The sequence below is a fragment of the Sturnira hondurensis genome, unplaced genomic scaffold (genome assembly GCF_014824575.4).
Source record: "Sturnira hondurensis isolate 20B ecotype Veracruz unplaced genomic scaffold, ASM1482457v3 Scaffold0008196, whole genome shotgun sequence".
Taxonomy (NCBI): Eukaryota; Metazoa; Chordata; class Mammalia; order Chiroptera; family Phyllostomidae; genus Sturnira; species Sturnira hondurensis.
In genome coordinates, this window is record NW_028080827.1 from 1249233 (window position 1) to 1276756 (window position 27524).

A 27524-nucleotide genomic window follows, 5' to 3' on the forward strand; every position below is an offset into this window, starting at 1 on the left:
GCCATTACCCTGGTGCTGGAGCTCAGAGGAAGTGAGTCTGAGTAGGTGAGTCCATGTGTGGGTTCTTTAAGAGGAACTGCTTGGGGCTCCTGCATTTTCTTCCACTGACTCATTTCCTGCTGTTTTTTGTAGCCAAAAGTTGTGGGGACTTATCTTCCTGACACTGGAACCCTGGGCAGGGGGGTCTAGTTTGGGATTGGGACTCCTAGTTTCTGAGATACCCCTCCTGAATTTTTATCCACCCATGTGAGTGAGAGACTGGCCCATTCCAAGTCTATATCCCTCCTACCTGTCTGGACAGATGTGGTTTCTTTAATTCTGTGGTTGTCAGACTTCCATTTAACTCAATTTCTGGTGGTTTTGAGTGATGGTTGTTCTATATTTTAGTTGTAATTTTGATGTGGTTGTGACAAGAGACGAGCCATGTCTGCTTATGCTGTCATCTAGACCAGAAGTCATTTTCAGTATTTTTCATCTGTCCTCTCCAATATACTCACTCTCCAGCTTGTTCCTTCTTTCTAACTCTAAAGTACAGTACTTAACATCATTGATCTCAGCAGTACCCTTGATAAACCATCCCTATTTTCTTTACTTGAAAGTCCTATAAAACTGGGCTTCATGCTCTACATCTGACAGTTTTTTTTGTGGGGAGAATGGGGGTGGGGGATGAATGGGTATTCAGGACCTGCAGCACTGGCCATCTAAAATTACAATTATCACAGCTCTTTGGCAAGAGTAAAAGCCCCTATCTGTCATAGTGGGAAGGATACACACATATTACAGGTAATAATCATGCTTCATTGGCATAGGTAATATACATACATTTATAGCTGCTGATTTGGGTAAATGGCCATGACATGATTAGGGCTACATGTAAGAAGTTACTTTTTTTTAATGAATTCACTTCAATCAAAATGTAATGAGGACTTGTTTTATACCTGGAATTTTGCAAGATGTTTTAAAGGATGCAAAAGAAGCATTTAAAAAAAGATTCCTCTGGAAGGATTTAAAGGAAATTCAGATGCTTGGACCTCACTAAAGTTCAATTAAAGCAAAATTTCTAGCAGGTAGGACAAAGCATTTGTAGTCTCTAAAAGCTCTCATGTGATTCTAACCTGCTACTACGAGGTCAGAGAACCACTGAACTAAAGGAAACTATTTTCTTTAAAAATTTTTTAAAAATGTAAACATACAGAAAAATCACACATTTTTATAATAAACTTCCATGTATTCTTCACTTAGATTTACCAGTTATTAATGTTTCCCCACATTTTCTTAGTTTCCCTCATACCTACCCCATATGATTTTGTGTATGTATATAATTATTACTAATGTTATTTTGCTGAACCACCTTAGATTAAATTGCAAGCATTATAATTCTTATCCCCAAATACTTCACAAGTATCTCCTAAGAACCAAGATATTCTCTATATAATCACTCTCAAATCCACAAATTTTAATGTTGACAATACTACTTACTAATATTCAGTCCATATTCAATAAGCAAATATTTCTAATGATGGAGTTTTAGGAACTGTGGTAAAAAATTTCAAGTAGCATGACAAAGAGTTTGGAGGATAGAAGAGGGCTTAGTTGCTTCTTCAGTGATATGCATAGTTCTAGCTAATTGATATCTAAAATCTGTCCTTGGGGACAGACAAGTGTTAGAGATCAAAGAAAGAAGAGGTCAATATTCACCAGAATAAAAGAAGAAAATGATAAAAGTTGGGACTAAATTGGATAGTACAAAATGAGTAAAAATGAATAAAAATTCTAATCTGAATTTAGAGAATATGTTTCTTAAAAGTGAATTTTTGTGGTGATGTTTGTATAGCTATGTAAATATACTAGAAATTAGTGAACTGTACACTTGTAATAGGCAGATTTTACAGGTTGTGAATTATACCACAATAAAGCTGTTTTTTAAAAAAGGAAAAGAAAAAAATTAGGGTTTTATTCAGATCACTAGGAGAAAAAGGACAGACTACAAGTTCTATAGGTGTCTACCTTAATACTTTCTCTCATGTACTTACTACCTCTGCTCTCCAGCACTTGCCTTAACATTTAAGTGTCACAAATTTATTTTCCCAAGTAACTAGTTATTCTATACTGAAGAATTTTTAAAAATCCCTTTACTTAGAGCTTAGATTATAATCAAAGGCAGGAATCCTTCTAATGAATATGAATCATAAAACACCAATATGGGACCTTCCTGGTAGATATAGATTCTGAATGGTATTCACTAAGAAGGATGACTGGGGCTATCACACATTGTTTTTATCTCAGGCTATGGGAGATGAGCTGACAGTAACAAAACCTCCTTGTATGAAGTAGAAAATAAAAGAAGCCCCAGTGTGTTAGAATTCACTGAGGTGATAGATAACTCGAAGAATGCCTTGCACTCTTTGCTAACTAACTGGACTTTTAGAGTAACAGTTGTATAATATAGCTGAAATACAGGAAGAGTAAAAAATAGTAAAGCTGAATCACTAGGTATTTTCAGGGAAATAGATGCTTTTAATGAATTAATTTTTCAGATGAGTAAACATGGCTTATTTAAGGGCAAATATTTGATTAATCACCTTAGAAAAAGTCCTCTTCAGTTGACATACTTTCTTGATTATTTTATAATATTTTTATTTTTAAAAGATTTTAATTATTCATTTTTAGAGAGGGAAGGGAGAGAGAAGGGAGGGAGAAAAATATCAATGTGTGATGGTCTCTCACGTGCCCCCTACCAGGGACCTGGCCCACAACCCAGGCATGTGCCCTAGACTGGGAATCAACTGGTGACCCTTTGATTCATAGGCTGGGACTCAATCCACTGAGCTACACCAGCCACGGTTACTTTCTTGATTATTTAAAAAAAATTAAATTGTAAAATACATACAGAAGAGTGTATGGAATGTATATGCACAGTTTAGATTATACTACAAAAACAAGCTAGAACAGCAGCAAAACCACTGAAGGCCCCTGTGTACCTCTCTTAGCCCTGAGGTAATCACAAATCTACATTTTGTATCTGGCTTTTTCCTTTTTGAAAATAATTCATAGGTCTGCTTTTTCGAAAAATGTACTGTTTAGTTTTTTTCTATACGACATATGTAAGTATAGTTTCACTACCTGTTTTCTGAACTTTAAGTGAGTGGAATCATGTTGTTCATTTTCCTCAGTTATTTAAAATTTAAAAATTTAAAATTTAAAATTATGTTGTGTTCCATTCTATGAAAATAAAACAATTTAAATATCCAAACTATTTTTTTACCTTTGTTTTTTTTTGGTTGTTGCTATTGCTTTAATGACAAGGTTGCCATAAACATTACATATATGTATTGGTAAATAGGAGCAAGAGTTTTTCTGGGTATATATCTAATAAATGCTGGGACACCACAGTATGCAGTCCTGCAAGTAAGTAATGCTGAATTGTTGGTCAAAGTGATTATGCCAATTTACATCCTCACAAGCAATGGGAGTTCCCATTAATCTGTCTTTGCCAATTAAATTTTTACTATTAAAGAGTGTACATAATACTATCTTATTGTAGGGTTCTGGGGTTTGGGGGTTTTCTTTTGCATTTCCCTAATTATCACTGTGGTTGAGCATGTTTTTATAAAATTTATTGGCCATTTAAGTTTCCTCTTCTATGAAATGCCTCTTCGGGTGTTTGACCATTTTTCTATTAGGTTGTTTGTCTTGTTCTGATCCATATGGTCATTTATAAGTTCTGGATACCAATATTTTATTGGTTATTTGCTCTGCACACATCTTCTCCTACTGATTAATACTTGTGTCTCATTTAAAAGATCCTTCTCTACTCAGAGGCCAAAGAGATAGTCTCCTGTATTTCATTCATGTTTTAAAGCTTTGCATTACATATTTAAATGCTTACTGGTTTAATCAACCAGAAAGTAGCAAGTACATTTGCATGTACCTAACATCATAATTTCAATATGTATAAAGAAAAAATTAACAAAAAGAAATTGATAACACCTCAAGTAGTTTTAGCATGCCTCACTCAGTAGTTGATAGAAGAATCAGACAATATGATGAAAAAACTTGACCTAATAACAAATGTCAAACACTGCACCCAACACCTCAGAACATACAACAGTGGAACATTCTTGAAACACACAACACTGACCATATACTTCAGTTATAAGGAGAATTTCAACCAATTTTAAAGGATTATTGTCATACAGGTCATATTCTTTGACCTTAATCCATTTAAAATCCAGAAATCAACTAAGGTAACTAAATAATACCATGTACTTACAAATTTTAAAATATTTTAACCCATGGATCAAATAACTTACATTGGAAATCCAAAAATATTTTAAATTGAATAATAAAAAATGACATCTTGCCCTGGCCAGGTGACTCAGTTGTTTGGAGTGTCATCCCACACACCTAAATGATGAGGGTTCAATTCCTGGTCAGAGCACATATCTAGGTTGTGGGTTTGATTCCTAGTTAGGGTGCAAAAAGGAAGCAACTGATCAATGACCGATCTTCTTTCCTTTCTCTCTAAAATCAATAATCAGGTCTTTGGGTGAGGATTAAACAAAAAATTACATCTCAAAACCTGTGGCACACAATTTAATAGAAATTTATAGACTTATATGCACATTTTAGAAAAACAAAGGATGTAAATCAGTCATCTCTTTCAAGATATTAGAAAATTAACAGCAATTTAAAACCAAGGAAATGATAAGAGTAGAAATTAATTATATACAAAAGAAATATAGGAGTATAAAGCCAGAAGTTTCTTCTTTGAAAAGACTAATAAAGTTGGCAGACCTTTAGCAAAACTAAGAAATAAAAAGAAGGAAAAAATAACTAATATCAAAAATGAAAAAGGTACCATTACTACAGAGCCTTGCAAACATTAAAAAAGTTGTTATGAACAATTTTATATCGGTATGTTTGAATTTTTAGATTAAATGGGACCAACTCCAGGAAATATAACTTATCAAAACTGATCTAAGGAGGAGGCTAGGTATCGTAAAAGAAAAACATAATTTTGAGACAAATGAAAATTTGAACATGTAATATTTGATTGTATTAAAATTTTATTTTTAAGTGTGATGATGGTATTGTAGTTATGTTTTTTAAAAAGTCCAATTAATTAGGGGCACATGGACAAAACCAATGAGGAGGGTGTAAGCAAGGGAGGGAGGTGGGTTTGGAGGGGGTGGGAGAGAGGGGTAGGGAGAAAATACATACAACTGTAATTGAACAACAATAAAATAATTTAAATTTTTTAAAAAGGCCAATTAAGCTCTGGCCTGGTACAACATTGTCTGCTTATGTCAAGATTGCAGGTTTGATTCCTGGTCAGGGCACATACAAGAATTAGCCAATGCCCTGGCTGGTGTGGCTCAGTAGATTGACTGCCAGCCTGAAAACCAAAGGGTCATTGGTTAGGTCCCCAGTCAGGGCACATGCCTGGGTTTCATGCAAGGTCCCCAGCAGAGGGTATATGAGAGGCAACTACATATTGATGTTTTTTCTCCCTTCCTTCCCTCCTCCCTTCTCCTGTCTCTAAAAATAAATAAATAAAATATTTTAAAGAAGTGAATCAACCAATGAACATATAAGAGGAACAACAAATCAATGCTTCTGTCCTTTCTTCTCTTTCTAAAATCAATTTGAAAAAGTCTGATTAAAACATTTATAGGCGAAATGATAAAATGAGTTTTGCTTCAAAATAGTACTTGATGCTACAGTTCCACTTCAGGGTATTTAAGCAACTCAAAAAGACATATGCATCTCTATGCTCATTGCAGCATTATCTCCAGTGGCCAAGATAAGTGTTTGTGGAAATTATGAATGGATAAAGATGGGGGTATACATGAGACAGAATTTTATTAGTCATAAAAAATACTGAAATCTTGTCATTTAAAACAACATGCATGGTCCTGGAGGGCATTATGCTATGTAAATCGGACAGAGAAGACAAATATTGTATGACTTTACTTATACCTGGAATCTACAAAACAAATGAACAAATAGAATAAAACAAATAGGCTTATAGATACAGAGAGCAAACTGGTGGTTGCCAGAGGAAGACAGAGGATGGAGAGGCAGAGGATTGGGGTGGGGGGAGCACAAGCAAAGAAAATTAAGAAGTACCAATTTCCAGTTAAAAAATAAATAAAACACAGAGATTACAAACAGCATAGAGAATTGTTGCATTCACCAACCGTGAGAACAAATGTCGGAGACTTTCGGGGTTCCAAAGATGTTACTTTATTGGCCAAGTTTAACCTGCGCAGGGGCAAACTCTCCAAAGTGTCCGGAGACACGGTGCCCGCAAAGTCTGCAAATGAGAGTCGCGCCAAAGGCTTACAGGCTTAGGGTTTTAAGGAGGCGCGCAAGCAAGCTGGATACAGAAGCAGATGTGGCGGTTAGCGGTTGGCTCAGGGGCACAATAGGGTTACTGATCATTGGTGAGTTAACTCGTGCACTGGCTCGTGCTCCTTTACCTGATTGGTCAGTCGAGCTCGTGCACAGGGGCAAAATTTCCCTCCCTAGTGACTGTCCAGATGGCTATCTGCCTGACTAACCTTTGCTCTTAAACCACATCCTGGAACACACCCTGCTCTTCGGGCGTGTCCCGGAGCCTCTTTGCGTTAGTTAGTAAAACACCTTTTGCTTCCTTACAGCTATGTTCTGGCTAGTTCCCCTTTGCCCTCAACAAGAATAGTCAATAGTTCTATAATAACTTCATATGGCGACAGAAGATAACTAGACCTGCGGGGTAGTCACACTGTAATGTACATAAATATCAAATCATTATATGAAACTAATATAATATCATAAGTCAATTTTACTTCATTTAAAAATATTTGATGTTATAGAACCTGTGCCCATGCCTGTACAACATAGCAAAATAACCTTGTTAATTATGTAGGGTTTAAAACTCACAAGCATGGCTACTGACCCCTCCTCACCATTGGGCAGGAAGCCGAGAGTCCTCTCCACAATTTTACCAGTTGGTCAACTCAGTCCGGTAGTGCTTGGACCCTTCTTCCTCTCGCCTCAGGTTTTTCCCGCCCATTACCCTGACAGCCAATCATCGAACTTGGCTTCAGACCTGAGACCAATCAGCAATCTCTGCTCTAGCCCCTTCGCGCAGTCTGAGTCTGCCAGGCAGCGGCGCCATGTTTCAAGGACAGCGGGGTTGGTTCTGCCGCAGCGTCAGCCGGGACCTGCGGCAATTCTGGGGTAGGAAGCTGGGTGGAAGGGGTGGGTGAGGTGGTGAGGGTAGCATCCCTCCCCGCTCTTGTGCTTTGGCCCGAAGGTTCTTGCTAGCTTACTCTCCGCTCTTGCCTCCACAGTGGCCGAAGGGGGGACGATCAGTGACGTGAGGGCCGCTGACTTCCTGTTCAGCTCTGATGCTTCCCACCCAGACACGCTGAGGTACCTGAAGGCCACCTGGCAGTGCCGCTCGCGTCACGAAGAGCCAGGAGCTGGAAACTGAAGTCCAGTCATAAATAGGGATGATCAGAGTAGACTGGAAACGAGCAAGTTTTCAGTGTTAGATGTGGGGATGGAAACAGATAACCTTTCTTCTCTCCTTTCTGCCACACTAGCGAGGCCTCCTACCTGGTCCCCGAGTCAGGTCTCCAGTTCCAATGTTTTCAGCTGTCTCGAAGACCCCTCCTATTCAATACGTTTAAACCGAACTCCTGGTCGCCTCTCAGACCGGCACCAGGTCCTGTCTCAAGTTTAAAACCTTCGTAGTTTCTTTTGAATGACAACCCCTACCTCCATTAATCAGTCAGTGACCGAACGCCATGGATTGTACCCCTGTAAATGTTCTTAGCACTCACTGTCATTACCCTAGTACTCAGCCTAATCACCTCTTGCCCAGATTATTACGGTATTTTTCTGAGAGGGAGCTCAGCCTTCGATCTGTCCATCTGGGATCCTCCTTCATATTGCTGTCTGATTATGTTTGCGAAGCAGAAGGCTAATCACTGTCCTGGTTGTCCTGCTTCTCCACCCCGTGTCCCCAGTCTCCTGGTTACCTACAGATAATTCTCCCTACTTCCATTCATTTATTTTTGAAAGATTGAACATATTAGTGTTTATTTCATAATCTAAAATATTTCCTTTCTTTCTCCTAGGATATATCAGAGCCTTGATTACACAGACGATAATGCTACAGTTTTTCATGCCTACTATCTCTCTGCAGTAGCTAATGCTGAAGTTAAAAATTCGGTGGTTTTAGGTCATTTTCTTCTTCCTCCTGCATGCCTGCAAGAAGGTTAGCAAAGATTGTTCACCCAGTCCCTGTTAGACAGCCAAATCCAGCTAAGTCACCTAACTGTACTGATTTAAGTGGAAAAGCATGGTCTTTGCATCAGCTTGTCTAGGGTCTATATTCTAGTTTTATTTATCCTTCATTCACGCATTCACTCACTGAAATCCTACTGTGTGCCAGGTTTCAACCTAGCTCCTGGGGATTCCATGGTGAATAACACACATGTAGATCTTGTCCTCATAGTGTTCCCTGGCTGGGAGCCAACACTTCCTATTTCTGTGACCTTTAGCAACTTTTTTCTAGTTGTTTTGAGGGTAAAATGAGATAATCTAAGCAGTCTGATATGTGAGCCTTCAATAAGATGTTCTTTGCTAGATTTGAATCTTTTCATTATATTTCAGAACATTTTTTTCTATTCTCAGATATTTAAAGATTTATGATGATAATAAATCCACATATTACTATTGTTCTTTATATTTTTGAAAGTACTTTCACATTAATTATTTCAGCAATGCTGTGAACTAAAGGGCAAGAAGATAAACTGCTTTTGAAATTTATAGTTTTAGTTTTCCCTGATTGGAACATACTTTCTTATCCTGTTCTGTTCAAATCCTACCTACCTTATGTGGGCTAACTCTAAATATCCCATTTTTGTAGGTCATGCATTATTACCCAATTCTTGATGTGTATGTATGTGTCCATCCATAGCAAGACAGATGGAAGCTAGTACAAATTCTCTGTGAGCAAAGTGTTTAAAAAAGATTTTTATAGAAGAGTTTCAGAAACCCCAAAGATTGGGTTCCTTTCATAGTTAATGTCCTGACAGGACCTAGTTATAACAATAAATTGCTCTAAGTGGTTATATAAGTAAATAAATTAATGACTCCTGTCTTTGGGTTTAGCATCTTATATTAAAATGTATTTAAATTTTTAAAAATTGTCAGAAATGAAAACATGCTCCTTTTAAAAAGTGAAAACTATACATTGTTATCCATCTAGACCAGTATTGTCTAGTAGAAGTATGAAGATGCAAATGTAGCTACATATTAATTTTAAATTTTCTGGTAGCCATATTAAAAAGAATACAAAGTAAAATTAATTTTAAGAATATATTTTATTTAACCTAACACATCTAAAGTATCATTTTGATATGAAATACATATAAAATTATTGATATTTACATTGTTTTATTATATACTAATTCTTTGAAATTCAGTATTTATTTTATGCTTATGGCACATCTTAATTTGAACTAGTGGCACATGTCAATAGGTACCCACATGTAGCTAGTCTAGTGGCTACTACTAACTGGGGCATCCAACCTTTTGGCATCCCTGGGCCACGCTGGAAGAAGAGTTGTCTTGGGCCACACATTAAATACATAAACACTAATGAAAACTGGTGAGCAAAACAAAGGTTTTAAGTGAGTTTACAATTTTGTGTTGGGCCACATTCATAGCCATTCTGGGCTGCATGTGATGTACAGGCCACAAGTTGGACACCCCTGAAGGAATGTTATCTTTTTTTGCTTGAATGGGCGACTGTGAAAACTTTTGAGATCTTTGAGTTAAGATGATTACATAGTCCTTTGACATACTGAGCACTGTAGAATCTCTGCACTACCATGCCCAGTAGACGTGTTTCTTTCTACTCTCTTTTTAGCAGAGTAAATTACTGAATTCTTGAGGACCTATATTCTACAAATTCAGGAATTTTATAGCTCTTATTTTGATTGGACAATTGCCTTCTTTATTAATGCTTGGCCTAAAGACACTGATATGTAATGAGGATGTATATTCCAGCAGGAAAAGTTTATGACAATGATTCTCACAGTGCGTTGGAATCATCTGAAAAATTTGTTAGAAATTTTGTTAGAAATGAGCAAATTCCCAGGCTCATTCAATAGGAATCTACGTTTTAAACAAGTATCTTTGGTGCTTTTGATACAAGTGGAATAATGCTGGCTTAGAAATTTCAAACTCCTAGTAAAATTTAGAAAATTTTACATTTACTTTTCTAAAAATAATATTGGATTTGTTTTCCCTACCATAGAAATAAGAAGAAAAATTGGAAGCTTTATTTGGGAACAAGACCAATATTTTCTGACAGAAAAGGTAAGAGTAAAATAAGATACTTAATAAGAATCTACATTTTCAAAAATTTTTGAAAGCAATGTAATTTAAGAATGTTTACCTGTGACACATTAGCATGTTAACCTGGATCTTAATGATCCAGGTTAAGGAATTTAAAGGCCTGCTTTTATTGTACAATATCTGATTTAACATTGTTTTTATGCTAGTACATTAGTAATATTAAAATACTTTGTATGAATAAAATTATTCACATAACTTGAAAATTTGCTTCTCTCAGTAATACTAAGGGAGTAATAGTTGTACAGTATATATTAGTTCTTTACTGCCAGCATAGATTCTGAATGATTAATTACTGTGTTGAGCCATTTGTTAAATGTTTTGAGTAACACCCCTTAATAAAATGTGTATAATACTAAAAATTGACTTTTTGGATTTCTCCATCCTACCTCAAATTTGCCTGTGCTTTTTGACTTCATAGTCTTTATGCAGTAGCCAAATTTGGGATACTTTGAACATCAAAAATAACAATGACAGTAATGGATTATAAAACATCCATGATTCTATAGTGATACTTTAAAGCCTAAAGAAAAAAAAAAAGGAAGAACAGAGGAAAGGAAGAGAGGAAGGAAGACAGGAAGGAGTAATGGAAGGAAGGAAGAGGTGGGGTAAGAGAAATTTTCCTTACAGAATAGCAGCTAGTAAATACACAAAGAATAATAGAATAGAAAAATCTTCATTTTACCACTCCTGATAAAATAATTGATTTAGGCAAGTGTCATTAATGGATCTTAAAACTATGATCTCACTTGATCACACCATAGATATCTTATTATAAAGATAAGCAATATATCTTTAAACTGGTGGGGTCTATCAGACACTTCCTTAACCAACTAATCAAATTTAGTATCACCAATATTGAAACAACCTCTCATTATGTTCAGCTTGTTGTAATATAATGAAAAGTTCAGAATATTATGTATGTAATGTTCTTGTTTAAAACACTTAACCTGTATCTAATTATGAATAAACACTCAGGTGCTTCTAGAATATTGGAAATATCACAAAACAACTAGCTGGCTTAGGCTCTTTAAAATAATGTCATTTTTTTAAAGGCAGGAAGACTCTTAGATTAAGAGGCATAACTAAATGTGGTGTATAAACTTTGATTGGATTCTGGATTTTTCTTTAAAGGATTAAAAAGCCCTGGCTGGTGTGGCTCAGTTGGTTTGAGCGTCATCCCATAATCAAAAAGTTGAGGGTTTGATTCCTGGTCAGGGCACATACCTAGGTTGCTGGTTTGATACCTGGCCTGGGAATTTATGATACCAGGTCCAGACCATGTGGGAAGCAAGCAATCGACACTTCTCTCTCACATGGATATTTCCCTTCCCCTCTCTTGAGAAGGAGTGAAAAAATGTCCTTGGGTGAGGATAAAAAAAAAGATATTTTGAGAACAATTGGGAAATTTTAAATATGGACTGTATACTAGGTGATATTGAGTTAATGTTAATTTTCTTAATTGTGACAGTAGTATTATAAAGATGAAAATATTTTTAAGAACAGAACTTCCGGCCAAGATGGAGGTGTAGGTAGACACACTGTGCCTCCTCACATAACCAAAAGAAAGACAACAGCAATTTAAAAACAAAAAGAAACAACCAGAACTGACAGAAAATTGAACTGTATGGAAGTCTGACAACTGAGGAGTTAAAGAAGATACATTCATGCAAACTGGTAGGAGGGGCATAGATGGGCAGTGAGGACTCTGAGGACTCCCGGCAAGGTGGTAGCTGGCAGACCCAGTGAGGCGGCAGATTATGGAGTGTGGGGCACAAGGCTGCAGCCAGCCAGCAAGGCAGCAGCGTACAGACTGGCAAGGTAGTGAATTGCAGACTGGACTGTCCCACACCTGTGCATATATGAACTGGAAGGGACAATTGGGGAGCGAGACAGATCATGCAGCCCAAGGCCCCAGTGTGGGGAAACAAAGCCTCAAACCAGGTTGAGGCAGCTGGAGAAACTCTCAGCCTCATAGGAGAGTTCATTGGAGAGACCCACAGGGTCCTAGAATGTACACAAACTCACCTACACAGGAATCAGCACCAGAAGGGCCTAATTTGCTGATGGGAAGTGGGGGAAGTGACTGAAATCCAGCAGAGAGTGGAGCAAGAGCCATAGTTCCCTCTCGGACCCCTGCCCCACATACAGCATCACAACACAGCAACGTGGGTTACCCCACCCTGGTGAACACCTAAGGCTCTGCCCCTCACTATGTAACAGGAGCATCAAGACAAAAAAAAATGGCCCAAATGAAAGAACAGATCAAAGCTCCAGAAAAAATACAACTAAGTGATGAAAAGGTAGTCAACTTATCAGATGCACAGTTCAAAACATTGGTAATCAGGATGCTCACAGAATTGGTTGAATTTGGTCGCAAATCGGATGAAAAAAAATGAAGGCTATGCTATGTGAAATAAAGGCAAATGTACAGGGAACCAATAGTTATTAGAAGGAAACTAGGACTCAAATCAACAGTGTGGACCAGAAGGAAGAAACATCCAACCAGAAAAAAATGAAGAAACAAGAATTTTAAAAAATGAGGAGAGGCTTAGGAACCTCCAGGACATCTTTAAACGTTCCAAAATCCAAATTATAGGAGTACCAGGAGGAGAAGAGGAAGAGCAACAAGTGGAAAACGTATTTGAACAAACAATAAAGGAGTACTTCCCCATTCTGGCAAAGGAAATAGACTTCCAGGAAGTCCAGGAAACTCAGAGGGTCCCAAAGAAGTTGGGCCCAAAGAGAAATACACCAAAGCATATCATCATTACATTAGCCAAGATGAAAATGAAGGAGAGAATCCTAGAAGCAGCAAGAGAAAATGAGACAGTTACCTACAAATGAGTTCCCACCAAACCGTCAGCTGATTTCTCAAAATACCTTACAGGCAAGAAGGAGCTGGAAAGAAGTATTCCAAGTCATGAAAGGCAAGGACCTACATCCAAAATTGCTCTACCCAGCAAAGCTTTCATTTAGAATGGAAGGGCAGATAAAGTGCTTCTCAAATTCAAGGTCAAATTCAAGGAGTTCATCATCACCAAGCCCTTATTTTATGAAATATTAAAGGGATTTATCTAAGAAAAAGAAGATAAAAAACACGTACAGTAAAATGACAGCAAACTCACAATTATTAACAATCATGCCTAAAACAAAAACAAAAGCAAACTAAGGGAACAACTATAACAGGAATAGAATCACAGAAATGGAGATCACATGGAGGGTTATCAACAGAGGGGAGGGGAGAGAAGGTACAGAGAATAAGTAGCATAGATGGTAGGTAGAAAATAGACAGGGGGAGGGTAAGAATAGTATAGGAAATGTAGAAGCCAAAGAACTTATATGTATGACCCACGGACATGAACTAAAGTGGGGGAATGTGGGTGGGTCGGGGTGTGCAGGGCTGAAGTGAGTGAAGGGAAGAAAATGGGACAACTATAATAGTATAATCAATAAAATATATTTTAAAAATATTTTAAGAACATGCATGCTAAAGATTAAGGAGTAAACTGTCATAATATCTTAAAATACTTTCTTTTTTTAATACAATTAATTTGACTGTTTAGTAAAATAGGAAATTTTTACTTATTTATTTTTTATTGCAAATATTTTCAAATGGTCTAGCAAAAATAAAAATTGATAGAAGGAATGCAGGATATCAATAAAAATTGATAGAAGGAATGCAGGATAAAAATGTTAACATTTTATTAATCTAAGTGAAATATATATAGTACTTATAGTATTGTTTTTAACTTTTGGTAAATTTAAATATTTTCAAAATAAAAAGAGAGAAAATCTTTATAATATAATGTATATAAATCCAATTTTGTACTCCTTTTATTTATATTTTCTTTTCAAAATGTCACCATCTGAAAATACTAGTTCTTGTGTTTTTTTGTCTATGTTGTACAAAGGACCAAAATATTTAATCCTTGACTTGTCACAGTGCTTCCAGGGACATGAAGGGTGATAGAATGGTTATTATTTGGCAGTAATTATTGAGTATATCAGAACTCTAGAGCTAAAAATTCCTTAAAGATTGTTAATTTAATCATTCTGTTTTAGAAATGAGAAAATTGAGGTAAAGAGAAGTAAAAATTTCTCTAGTTTCACATAGTCAGATATTATTAGCATAATGAAACAAAATTTTCTCATCTCCAACCCAGTTCAGTGTTTTTTCTGCTAAAATTTAGTAGAACATGCCTGCTGTGCTATTGACTGAAGAATATTGGCACTAGAAATTATCTGATTATATAATAAAGGATTTTGTTAGTTCTCTCAAAATATTGATTGATATTGAATATCAGCCAATTATAATGTAATTATAGTATATATAACTAGAAGGTACTTCACTGAATGGCAACAAGGGTAAATCTGGAAAGTAATTTGGAGGAACATTATTATTATTCAGAGTGGAGTTGTGACCTAAATACAGAAATTTCCTAATGGCATACTAAATAAATGTAGTATCTGATAGCTACCACTATGTGAGTTACTTTCACATAATCTTTTGGAAAAACTTCATATACATTTAGTCCTTTTGTAACTTCATAGCTAAATACTTCACTTTGATTTTGAAAGGGGAAATTTGTTCAGCTTACTTCATATTTTTGATTTGTAGCTCACAGGCAGCCTAGGAATCTTCAATTCAAATTTTTAAGAGACTAATAACTTTTTAGTTTTCTTATTTTTAAAGAACTAAAAAGTCATATGATGACATTATAGAAAATTTAAAAATTTGAAAAAGAATAAAATTGGTCAAAAGTTTTACTATTTATTACAACCACAGCTGATATTTTAAAAATTCTTTTTTATTTATGCATTTCTAAAAATAGAATTTAATTATGTGTGTATGTACAAAATGTTAAGTTTTTTCTACCAAACTAGATTGAATATATATATAAGTATATAAATATGTTTATGACTGTTAGTATATATTGCCAACATATTCTTTTATTAGGACATTATTGATTGGATCATTGGTGTGCTTTTTTTTTAAAGAAATGTTTTATTTATTTTCAGAGAGAGGGGGAGGCAGAGATAAAGAGAGGGAGAGAAACATCGATCAGTTCCCTCTCACACACCCCCAACTGGGGCAACCCAAGCATGTGCCCTCACCGGGAACTGAACTCACAGCCTTTCAGTTCGAAGGTGGGTGCTCAAGCCACTTAGCCACACCAGCTGGCATTGTGCTGATTTTTTAAAATGTGATTTCTCTTGCTATCCACAGCATGATGAAGTAACACCAAATGAAATTAAGGAAAGCAGTGAACTAGCCACAGATCACAGAAGGGAATTATCCAAAAGGTATTGAATTTATATACTTCAGTGATATTCAATTCAATGTAGACACCTCTGAGCACTGATTATGTACTTATCTCATTTAATTTTCAGTCTTTTTATGAGACTGTATTATCATGATCACATTGCCATTTTACAGAAGAAGAGATCTAGGATTACATAGATCTCTTAATCTCATAGAAAAATTCTTAATCTCAAGAGTCTTCAGAACTCTGAAGTTCTGTATTCAATTATATTAAGTTTAGTAAACCACTAATTCACGGTGCTGTGACTTCTAGATATTCTACCACTTAAGTTTGAGATTCCATATTTTAGATCTTTTGAGTCTCTATGTGTAACATTCTTATTAATTTACTTGTTATGCATTTTGAGATAAGGAACTGGTAAGGAGAGGAAGAAAAATGAGAATATAAAAGATGAGACCATGAAGATATTCTTAAGGGATGGATAGAAGAGAGAACAGTTATCCTAAGTGACCTTGTAAGAGACAGGTAGGAAATAGAAATAAAAAAATGACTCCCAGTGACTCACTTGACTAGGAAAGATATAAGATATATTCTTTCTTTAAGAAACGGTTGTCCTGCAAAGCACAGAAGCCATAAAAGAAAAGATTGGTAAATATGACTACAAAAAGTATTTTAAAGTTGTACATGGCAATAAAAGTACTATAAACCAAGTCAAAAGAAAAATATACACTGGGAAAAACATTTGAAAAAGGCTACTTTCTTTAATATACAAAGAGGGTTTACAAATCTAGGGAAATCTGTCCAATCCAATAATAACAAATAGACAAAGGATATTAATAGATACCTTCAGTAGGTGTCTGCCTAGAGCCTTTTCTTTGTGAAACCACCAGAGGGTGAAGTACAAACACAGATAAAATGCGCTTTGAACTTTTGAGGCATTTAATTTTGTTGGCCTACTACTGGTATTGAACACTAGGTGGTGAACTAGTTATTGAGTACTTGTTAAATAGAAGGCTTGGGAGCTCAGCAGTTCACAATAATTCATTTAATTCTCACAACCTTATAAGATGGATAAATGTTATCTACTTTATAAGATAGATAAATACTGTTAGCCCCATTTTCCAATTGAGGAAACAAGTTAGAGAACTAAATAATTCACCCAGTGTTTTTTAAGTAGTGAAGATGAACTTAAAACCAAGGCTAGCTAGCTGATTCAGAGTTCAAACTCTTAATCACTATGCTGTTTCCCTTCCCAATATGTTCCCAAAATCTACAGAAAGTTGTATGGATTTTTGTTTATTTTTCTTGTTTTTAATTACAGTAATTTTATTACTATAAATATAATGTATACAATTTGTCAAAATAGAAAATGCAAAAAGGGATAAAGAAAATTTAAATTACTGTAAACAACCCCACCATTCAGAGATAATTACCATCAACATGAGTATATTTCTTGCTAGTTTTATACAAATACACGTATTAAATAGAGTTGATATTGACTGCATATATAGTCTGTCTCTTGATTTTCCATTTAGTGTTTTATGGGCAGTTCCTCATTTTGAAAAGCCTTATTGGTATCATGATTTGTAATGGTTGTATATGGTATTTTAGAGATTATTATGCTAAAAGAAATAAACCAGTCAGAGAAAGACAAATACTATGTGATCTTACTTATACATGGATTCTAATGAGCAAAATAACCTGATGACAAAATAGAACCAGAGGCATGGATACATGGACAGATTGACAGACCTCAGAGGGGAGGGAAGTGGGCGGTGGGGCTGGATAGAAGGAGAAGAGATTAGCCAAGGAATGTATATGAAGGTACAGACAATAGTGTGGTGAAGGCTTGGGTGGGTGGGGTCTGGGTCGAGGTGGGCAAAGGGTGAGTGGATATGGGAGACATCTGTAATAGTGTCAATAATTAAAAAAAGTTTTAAATTATTTACAAGTTTTTGCTCTTATGGCACCTTCATCAAAATATTTTTTAATATACTACTCATTTTTTTTACATTTTTAAAAAGATTTTATTTATTTATCTTTAGAGGGGAAGGGAAGGAGAGAGGGAGAGAAATATCAATGTATGGTTGCCTCTGGTGTGTCCCCTGCCGGGAACTGGCCTGCAACCCAGGCATATGCCCTGACTGGGAATGCAGGCCCACACTCAATCCACTGAGCTACACTAGCCAGGGCCATCAAAATATTTTAAAAAACAAATCTCTACTTTTAAAGATAATTTTTATAATATAATTCACAGTATAATAAGGTATGAATATTTTTAAAGGCCATGATGCCTGTTAGTTGCTTTCTACAAAAGTACAAATTTAAATTACTACCGGTGTTGATCTCACTACATCCTCATCATTGTATTGTCTTAATAAACCTTGTGCTAATTTAATAGATGAAATAACATCTTGTTTTAATTTGCATTTTACTTTGATTACTAATAGGTTTGAACTTTTTTGAATTTATTAGAATTTTATATGTCTTTTTTTGTGGCAATTTTGATTCCTGTTCTTTCTCCATTTTCTATTGGGGGCTCTTAACTGTTTTTTCTTATCAACTTATCTGACATCTTTGTATAATAACTATATTATACTTTTGTCAGTTTGTCACATTATATCCTCAGTTTGTTGTCTGGTTTGTACTTCTTCAGAAATACAAGTTTTAAATTTTTACATCATTATATTAATCACTTCTCCTTTATAATTCCTGTTATTGCCTTTACCTTAAGAAAAGTCCTTTCCCATTCAGAGATCAAATAGGTTTTTAACTATGTAGATATTTATTTTTGTATAAGATAATAGGTGAAGATCGAAATTTATTTTTGTTTTGCAAATAAGAAATTTCCACCAGTTTTTTGAAAAATAAATCTATTTCAACTGATGTGTGATTTCCCTTTCTCATATGTTGTTTTTATGTGTATGGAGATCTATATACCTAAAAGACAGTTTCATTCCACTAATCTGTGAATCTATTTTTATATCAATACAATATTCTTTTAAGTTAGATAAATTTCAGTATTTTAATACATTAAAGATAAGTCCCAAGCTCCCCTTCCTTAGCTCTTCATACCTACTTGATATTTTTCTATTTTCAAATTTTAATTACTTTTATTAGGTAACATGCATGTGGTTCAAAATTCAAGGTATATGATGGAGGATACTACGAAAGTATACTGGCCTCTAGCAAGCCAGTTTCCTCCCGGAGGCAATCTATATTATTAGTTTCTTATATGCATATACTAGCAAATTTGTATAAATATTCTTTAATTTCTCCTTCTTTGCACAAAAGTAATACACTATATTTCATTCAGTTGTGATGCAACAGTGCCACTGTGTTTTAATTGCTTATATGATTTAATATCTAGAACTAGTTCCTCCTCCTTACACTTTTTCAAGTTTTCTTAACTATTTTTTCTGAATTTGTCCATCTGATTTTTACAACCACTTTGTCCATATTTTTAAAAAATACCTGTTGTGCCCTGGCTGGTGTAGCTGAGTGGATTGAGCGCAGAATGCTAACCAAAGGGTCGCTGGTTCAATTGCCAGTCAGGGCACATGCCTGGGTTGCAGGCCAGGTCCCCAGAGCAGGCCATGTGAGAGGCAACCACACATTGTTTCCCTCCCTCTCTTCCTCCCTCCCTTCCCCTCTCTCTAAAAATAAATAAATAAAACCTTTAAAAAAGTAAAAAATACCTGTTGTTAATTTTTAGTGACATTAACAAAAAATTTTTAATGATTCTTTTTTAATATATTTTATTGATTATGCCATTACAGTTGTCCCATTTCCCCCACTTCATTCCCCTCCACCCTGCACATCCCCCCTCCCACATTCCCCCCCTTTAGTTCATGTCCATGTGTCATCGGTTCTTTAGCTTTTACATTTCCCACACTATTCTTGCCCTCCCCCTGTCTATTTTCTGCCTACCATCTATGCTACTTATTCTCTGTACCTTCTCCCTCTTTCTCTTCCTCCCACTCACCTGTTGCTAACCCTCCATGTGATCTCCATTTCTGTGGCTCTGCTCCTGATTTAGCTGTCCTCTTAGATTGTTTTTGTTTTAGGTGTGGTTGTTAATAACTGTGAGTTTGCTGTTCTTTCACTGTTCATATTTTTTAACTCCTTTTTTTAAGATAAGTTTCGTTAACATTTCATATGATAAGGGCTTGGTGATGATGAACTCTTTGAACTTGACCTTATCTGAGAAGCACTTTATCTGCCCTTCCATTCTAAATGAAAGCTTTGCTGGATAGAGCAATCTTGGATGTAGGTCCTTGCCTTTCATGACCTGGAATACTTCTTTCCAGTTCCTTCTTGCCTGTAAGGTCTCTTTTGAGAAATCAGCTGAGAGTCTGATGGGAAGTCCTTTGTAGGTGACTGTCCCCTTATCTCTTGCTGCTTCTAGAATTCTCTCCTTCATTTTAATCTTGGATAATGTAATTACGATATGCCTTAATGTGTTCCTCCTTGAATTCAACTTCTTTGGGACTCTCTGAGCTTCCTGGACTTCCTGGAAGTCTATTTCCTTTGCCAGACTGGGGAAGTTCTCGTTTATTATTTGTTCAAATACGTTTTCCACTTGTTGCTCTTCCTCTTCCCCGTCTGGTACTCCTATAATTCGGATGTTGGAATGTTTAAAGATGTCCTGGAGGTTCCTAAGCCTCTCCCCACTTTTTTGAATTCTTGTTTCTTCATTCTTTTCTGTTTGTTTGTTTGTTTCTTCCTTCTGGTCCACTCCATTGATTTGAGTTCCAGTTTTCTTTCTATCACTATTGGTTCCCTGTTCATTTTCCTTCATTTCACTTAATGTAGTCTTCATTTTTTCATCTAATTTGTGACCAAAGTCAACCAATGCTGTGAGCATCCTGATCACCAGTATTTTGAACTGTGCATCTGACAGATTGGCTATCTCTCGGTCACTTAGAAGTGTTGGCTCTGGGGCTTTGAGCTGTTCTTCTGTTTGAGCCAAAATGTTTTGGTCTGTTTGTGCCTGTTACGTATGAGGGATGGAACCTCACGTGTTCACCAGGGGAAGTCAACCCACATCACTGAGATGTGATACTGTATGTGAGGGCGGGGTCAGGGAGGGAGCAATGGCACTTGTTTCGATCTCTTTCAGACTTTGGTCCCCTCTGCTGCTTCCCACAAGCAATTGGGCCCTTTTGGTGCTGTGGGCTTGTGTACATTCTAGGACCCTGTGGGTCTCTCCAACGAACTCTCCTGTGAGGCTGGGAGCCTCTCCCGGCACCTCAACCCCCCAAAGTGTTTTCAATGGGTGCTTTTAAGCTTTATTTCCTGTCGCTGGGGCCCTGGATTGGGAGGTCTGTTTCACTGCACCCTTTTTTTTGCATGGTTTATCTGTGCATGAATGTGTGTCCACAGTCAGCTAACTGCCTTGCGCACCTCACTGGGTTTGCTCGTTTCCTTCCTGCTCCCAGTTCCGTCAATCACCCTTTTTTCTTGCCAAGATCCCCCTCTGCCGGCCACTGACTCTGCCCCTCTTACCCGTCTGGATGAATGGTTCGTTGTTGTCGGACTTTGGTACAGTTCAATTTTCTATCTGTTTTGGTTGTGTTTTTGTTTCTAAATCTTTGCTGTCCTTAAATTTGGTTGTGCAAGGAGGTACAGTGTTTCCACCTATGCCTCCATCTTGGCCAGTTGTTTAATCGACATTAACAAAATTTTATAGATTAATTTAGGGACAATATCTTTGAGGCCAAATCTTTCTATCTGAGAAAAGTCGTGCTCTTTTCTTCCATTTATTCATATTTTCTTTTGTGTCTCCTAAGGAACATTGTCATATGTTCTGTATATAAATAAGTCTTGTACTTCTTTTAAGATTATTCCTAGGTATGTTTTTCATTCTATTGCGAATTTAGTCTTGCCTCCTATTAGATCTTCTAACATGTTGTTCAGGTGAATTTTAGAATTATTTTTTATCTTAAGCTCTAAAATCCCTTTGAGACTATTGAGAATTGTGTTAGACTTCAATTTCAGAAGAATTGCTGTCTTTATAATTTTTAATAATCTTATCTAGGATAATGCTTTTGGTTTTCCTTTATTCTGTCTTCTATATCTCAGTAAAGTTTTTTATTTTTCTACATATGAGATCATAAATTTCTTATTATGGTTGTTCCTGAATTTTAATATATTTCATTGCTATTGTAGATTTCTTCCACTTTATTTTGTATTAGTTATTGCTATTATGCAGGAAAATTAAATTATACATGGCAATAAACTGATTCTCTTAGTTTTTTAGGGTCACCAATCACATCATTTGTTAACAATGAAAGTATTGTTTCTTCCTTCTCACTAAATAGCTCTTCTGTTTCTTTTTCTCCCTTTTCCCACCTTTTTTGGTTGGGCAGAAATTTTAGAGCCATGATAAATAATAAAAATCATAATGTTATCCTTGTTTAATCCCCAATGTTCTGGGGAGCCATTATTTTGCTTTATTTGTAGGATCTCATTTTAACTGAGCTATAGTTAGTTTCTTTTAGAAGAGGTTAAAGGAAATCTTATTTTAAACAAATTTAAAGTAAAGCTGGTATTATCACTCAGTATAATTTTAGTTTTTTAGGAAAATAATAAATTTAAGGATGATCCAGTTTTTATTGTGAAATTTTTTAATTCTCATACAATTGTTTATTTTTACATGTAATCTAAATATAGTAAGCAAACATCTATATAACTCAATAAATATTTGTTTTGTGAAGTGGCTAAGAGAATAAAAACTATCTACATGGGCTCTTGTATTACCTAGACACACAAAAGAAGTTGTTAACACTTAACATTTTTACTCAATTAAGGCTCAAATCTGATCAAAGAGCAATTAGATTTCTGTGTATATTGCCTGGAACAATTTCTCATTTGTAAAACAAGTCCAGAAATAAATATAGATGTGATTTTCTGTATGTTTCAATTTACAGCACAAAAAAGGATTTTATAAGGACTCCAATTGTAGAAAAGCAGATGTACTTCCCTCTTCAGAATTACCCAGTGAACAACATGGTAACAGGTAATTTAAAATAAAATTTAGAGTAAACTCAGGTAGGGAAGAAACAAGGGAATATTTTATACAATAAAGCTGTTATTGTACCAGCCTAGCAGTAGAACCTCCTCTATTATACATGCTAATAGAGGAGATTTGCACATTAAATACATTAATTTGCAGAACTGACCAAAAGAAAGCCCCATATTTTCTGTGTTAAAGTGCTAGTCTATAGGTAAGGTGAAGACATGTCTCAGTTTACACAGACATACCTGTTTATGCCTATTGTCCTAGTATTAGTGTTTACTCTCAAGTGTCCCAGTTTAGAAAAAAATTGTATGGACAGCCCTCATCACAGTTTCCTCTGAGAATCTGGTGAAACATAGGTCCCTTTCCCTTGTATACACACACACACTTACCAACTTTACGTATAATTTAAAGAGGCTCATATTCACCTAGATGATCATTCATGGATCACTCAGGTGTCCACAGACTCCATATTTTGGTTTCCTAGTGCCAGACAGAAAAGACAGCTAACTGAAGCTGACATCGAGAAAATGGAACCAGAGAAGCAGCTGAATAATGGCCACTGGGATTTGAATAGTGCCAAATGAGGTGGATATTTGTATACTTGATCTGAGTAGTATTCAGTGGGCCATTGGTAATTTTAAAAATAGAGGTTTTAAAAAAGTGTTTTCAAAACAGCAATTTTTAAAGTATGGGTTTTTGAAATTTTACTTAAAACATTTATATATTTATTTTTCCCTTTATTTAGCAGTGTCAAAACTATCTCCACAATATTCTTTAAAACTGCTCCAGTAAACCATTTCTCATCCACAAATGTTCTAGCCTTCTTATACTTACAGGAATATTTTTATTACCATAGTTGTTATTACTATAGCCATTATTTTTAATATTTCTATCCTCACATCTTTAGAAACTTCATACAGTATATATATGCAATTAACTAGACATTAATATTTTCTGCACTATTTTATTTTACACAGGAAATAGCCATTAGGCAAATATCATGAACCATAAGGTAATAGGTGATATCACTAATGTAGTAATAGTACTTCCAGTCATTTTCTAAGGTAAATGACTATGATGAAAATATCTTTAAAAATAGTACTAACCAATTTTATATGATTGAATTCACTGTGAATTTATTACCTATTATTAGAAACAACCAAACTATATTCATAGCTAACCTGTTGATGGTGGTGGTGTCCTAAATTCAATAGTTCACCCTGGGTGGTGTGGCTCAGTGGATGGAGTGCTGACTTGCATACCAAAAGGTTACCAGTTTGATACCCAGTCAGAGCATATGCTTGGATCGCAAGCAAGGTCACCAGTTGGGGGCATGCAAGAGGCAACTTATTGACGTGCACAGTGTTTCTCTCCTTTTCTTTCTCCCTCCCACCTCTCTCTATAAATAAATAAATAAATAAATAAATAAATGGAAAATACTAAATTTAATTGTTCTTTTCATACAGGATTTCCTTTTAAATTAAGTTTCACTTTAAATATAAACAACAAATACTTATGTTGCATATTAAATGTAATCATTGAGCTCTGGTTAGTGTGGCTCAGTGGATTGAGTGCCAGCCTACAAACCAAAAGGTTGCTGGTTGCATTACCAGTCCAGGCACATATCTGGGTTGTGGGCCAGGTCCCCTGTAGGGGGCTCATGAGAAACAACATACATTGATGTGTCTTTCTCTTTCTCCCTTCCCTTCTTCTCTCTCTAAAAATAAAATAAAATCTTTAAAAACAATAAATATTATCATTCAGATAAAAAATTGCTATGAAGTAATATTGCTTAAAATGATTGAGTCCTTAAGTAAGTTCTCCCTATTCTAGGTGTTCTTTCTGCTACTCATATCTATTTCAGATTATTTATGACATCAAATTACTCATACCAATAACCTTTGTTGACTAAGCAATAATATCAACTTTCCCATTAATTTTTTTATTAAAAGAATATTATCTCAGCCACTCTCCCTCTTAGGAGCACACCAGTGCCTTTCCCTGCCCCCTCTTCTTCCTCCACAGGCATGCATCTCCTAAACTCTAGGGTGCCCCTGAGACTTGCAACAAGGAGAGTGATGGGCAGTGGCAGCTTGTCCTGAACCTGTCTCTGAGATCTTGTTTTCTCTGACTTTCTAGGGAGCCAAAGCAGCCCAGCCCATGTTCTCCTGTTGCTTTTTCTTTTCTAAGCCTTTCCTAAGCCTTTCCCCACCTTTAATAAATGTACTCTCAAAATTTAAAAAAATATATATATATTATCTCGATGTTCGTGAAACTGGAAAAGACACTGGCCATTTGGGCTGCCTGTCACTACCAAACCCAATAAGCAATGACAGTGATTGAATAAGGGTGCTTTATTCAGATGGCTGACAATCTGAGAAGATGGGTTCATACCCTAACAGACCATCTTCCTTTTTCTTTCCAGGCCAAGGTTTTTATAGTAGGGAATAAAGAAGGAGGGTCAGGTAGAAGAAACTGCAATGTTCTTGTCCTGGGGCATTAGCAGTTCCCAGGGGCAGGTGGTTGTTTGCCCCTCCCTGAAACACAATGGCCTGCATGCCTCCACTTTTCCCCAGGTGGTAATCTCTAGCAGTGCCCCAGGAGGTCTGCTGTTTTTCCAGGAGCCAGGATGGGCCTTATCTGTAGTTTCTGAAACAAAAGCTTTAACATTTACATTACTTGCTAAGCTTATAACTATTTACCTTAAACTAAAACTTTCCAACTCTTAAGTGCCCTATCAGCAGTGTGGGAAAATGTTTCTTGCTCTACTAGGAAAGATGAAGTGTTTGTGCCATTAGTAGTTAGTTGTATAGTTTTAGGTGATTATACTATAAGCCAGATGCACACTTTCCTTTTTTTTTTTTGTCTAGCTACTTTAATGTTCCATCCTAACCTTGACATCATTACAGTCTTAAAAATCAAAATGGTAATTAAGTACCTATATTTTAAAAGGTGTTAGAAGGTTGGGGGAAGCAGGTAAGGGGTTAAGAAGGGTGTTCCTTGACAATTATCAAGTGTCATGAAGAATCTTCTCACTGGTATTATTTCTTCTTTTATAAAAAACTTAAGAAATCTTAGCTCTAAAGAACCAAATACACTGAAAATCAGATAGTATGATGTAATTTCAAGTACATACTTTTTTTTTATAGACTATATATCTATTGATGCCATGAAGAAATTCCTTGGGGAGCTACATGACTTTATTCCTGGAAGTTCAGGATATTTGGCATACCATGTTCAAAATGAAATTAATTTATCTTCTATAAAAAATAAGTTGAAGAGGAAATATTAAATTATCCTTATGTTTGGGCATTTATTTTTTATAAAATATTATCAAAGATGTACATAATTTTTAATTCTCCCACTGGGTCACAGTTGTGGGAAAGTGGGGATGATTTCTTGTTCTTCCTCAAAAATATGTCTTTAGGAAATTCAGAATCATTTTGTCTCTGTATTTTGACATTTGGGCTGGACTTTTTCCCCAGCTTGTAACACATGTCCACAAATTCTGAGTGTACAATTGTTACAGAGTAATTGTCATTGAAGCATGAAGTCTCAAACTCTCTCTGTCTCTCTCTTTCTCTCACGCACTTTTGGCTTTAATATTCTATTATATATATTTTTTCTAGGTTCAATGATGTGAATGTAAAATGTATGATAATGTATGATTCTGGTTATCTTATTTTGATTAAAACTTAGAATGCTATAGTTGAATTCTGAATTACTGTTTCTGATTTGAAAATATGAAGTAAAACATTTTAATAACTCAGACTTCATGTGTGGACGATTTATGATGATGTAGCAGAAGTGATTTGTTGGGAACCACCCTGCCTGGTTTCAGAAGCTGTTATCCCCCATGGCTAAGGCTGAGTAAAAGACCTTGGGACCATAAGCCACTAAGGATACAAAGCTTATCTCCCTGGCAGGGGCCTGCCTCTGCCCCCTTTGACTTCACCCTGTTTGGTCCCAGATGGATGACTGGTTATCCAATGATGGGTAAGATTCCTCAAGGGAGGGACAACCTAAGGCAGGAATGGTTGTGAAGGGGCCCTCAGCAAAGGACTTGGGGGGCTATAGAAAAAGAGGGTATTGGATCCTCACCCCTCAACTTTAACATAGCCTAAGTGCTCATTCTGTCTACGAGAAGTCTCCTAATCTCTTGGCTACCTTAATTCCCCTGCCTGACTTAAGCCCAAAACAATGTTGGAGGTGGGCCTTTGCTGGAAAGGGCGGGTACCCTGGGGTGATTAGGCCTAAGAAAGAATTCATAAAATCCTGTGAAACATGCTTTGCTAAGAATACTCTCAATTTAACTGACAATGGTCCAAGCATAGAATGAGTTCATTTCCCCAAAGTTTCCTGGCCATTTAGCTATCTGACTCAGAATAAGCCCCCATAGTTCTTTGAATGTTATCTATTGTTTGATCATTACTGTCTGACAATGATTGATGAACTTTACCTGTATTCCTATGCAAATTAAACCCAATAAAAACCCATTGAGGAACAGGCTCAAGTCCCTTCTCCTTTGAGAGATTGGCCACCTTTCCTCCCCAAGCAGATCTTGTCTAGGTAGACTTATTCTCATCTGTGGAGGATGGAGCCCCCCCAACAGTGATTTAATACAAAAGGTGTTATGTCATCTGAAATGAACCCTCATTGTGTCTTAGAATCATAGTACTAGAAAGGATCTGAGAGAAAATAGAGTCAGAGAATGTGAAGTCTAACGCATTTATTTATTTTTAATCCTCACCTTAGGAATTGTTCTTTTTTTTAATAGTTTTTTTAAAGATTTTTATTTATTTATATTTAGAGGA

At 35.9% G+C, this 27524-nt stretch overlaps 1 protein-coding gene across 1 annotated transcript; it reads left to right on the forward strand.

Moving 5' to 3' along the window:
* The first annotated feature begins 7163 nt into the window (after positions 1 to 7163).
* On the forward strand, positions 7164 to 26002 carry TERB2 (telomere repeat binding bouquet formation protein 2). Its single transcript, XM_037054428.1, has 7 exons — positions 7164 to 7227; positions 7341 to 7422; positions 8133 to 8272; positions 10322 to 10383; positions 15650 to 15726; positions 22619 to 22707; positions 25860 to 26002. The coding sequence occupies exons 1-7, from the start codon at positions 7164 to 7166 to the stop codon at positions 26000 to 26002; spliced, it is 657 nt and encodes a 218-aa protein (XP_036910323.1).
* The last annotated feature ends 1522 nt before the right edge of the window (positions 26003 to 27524 follow it).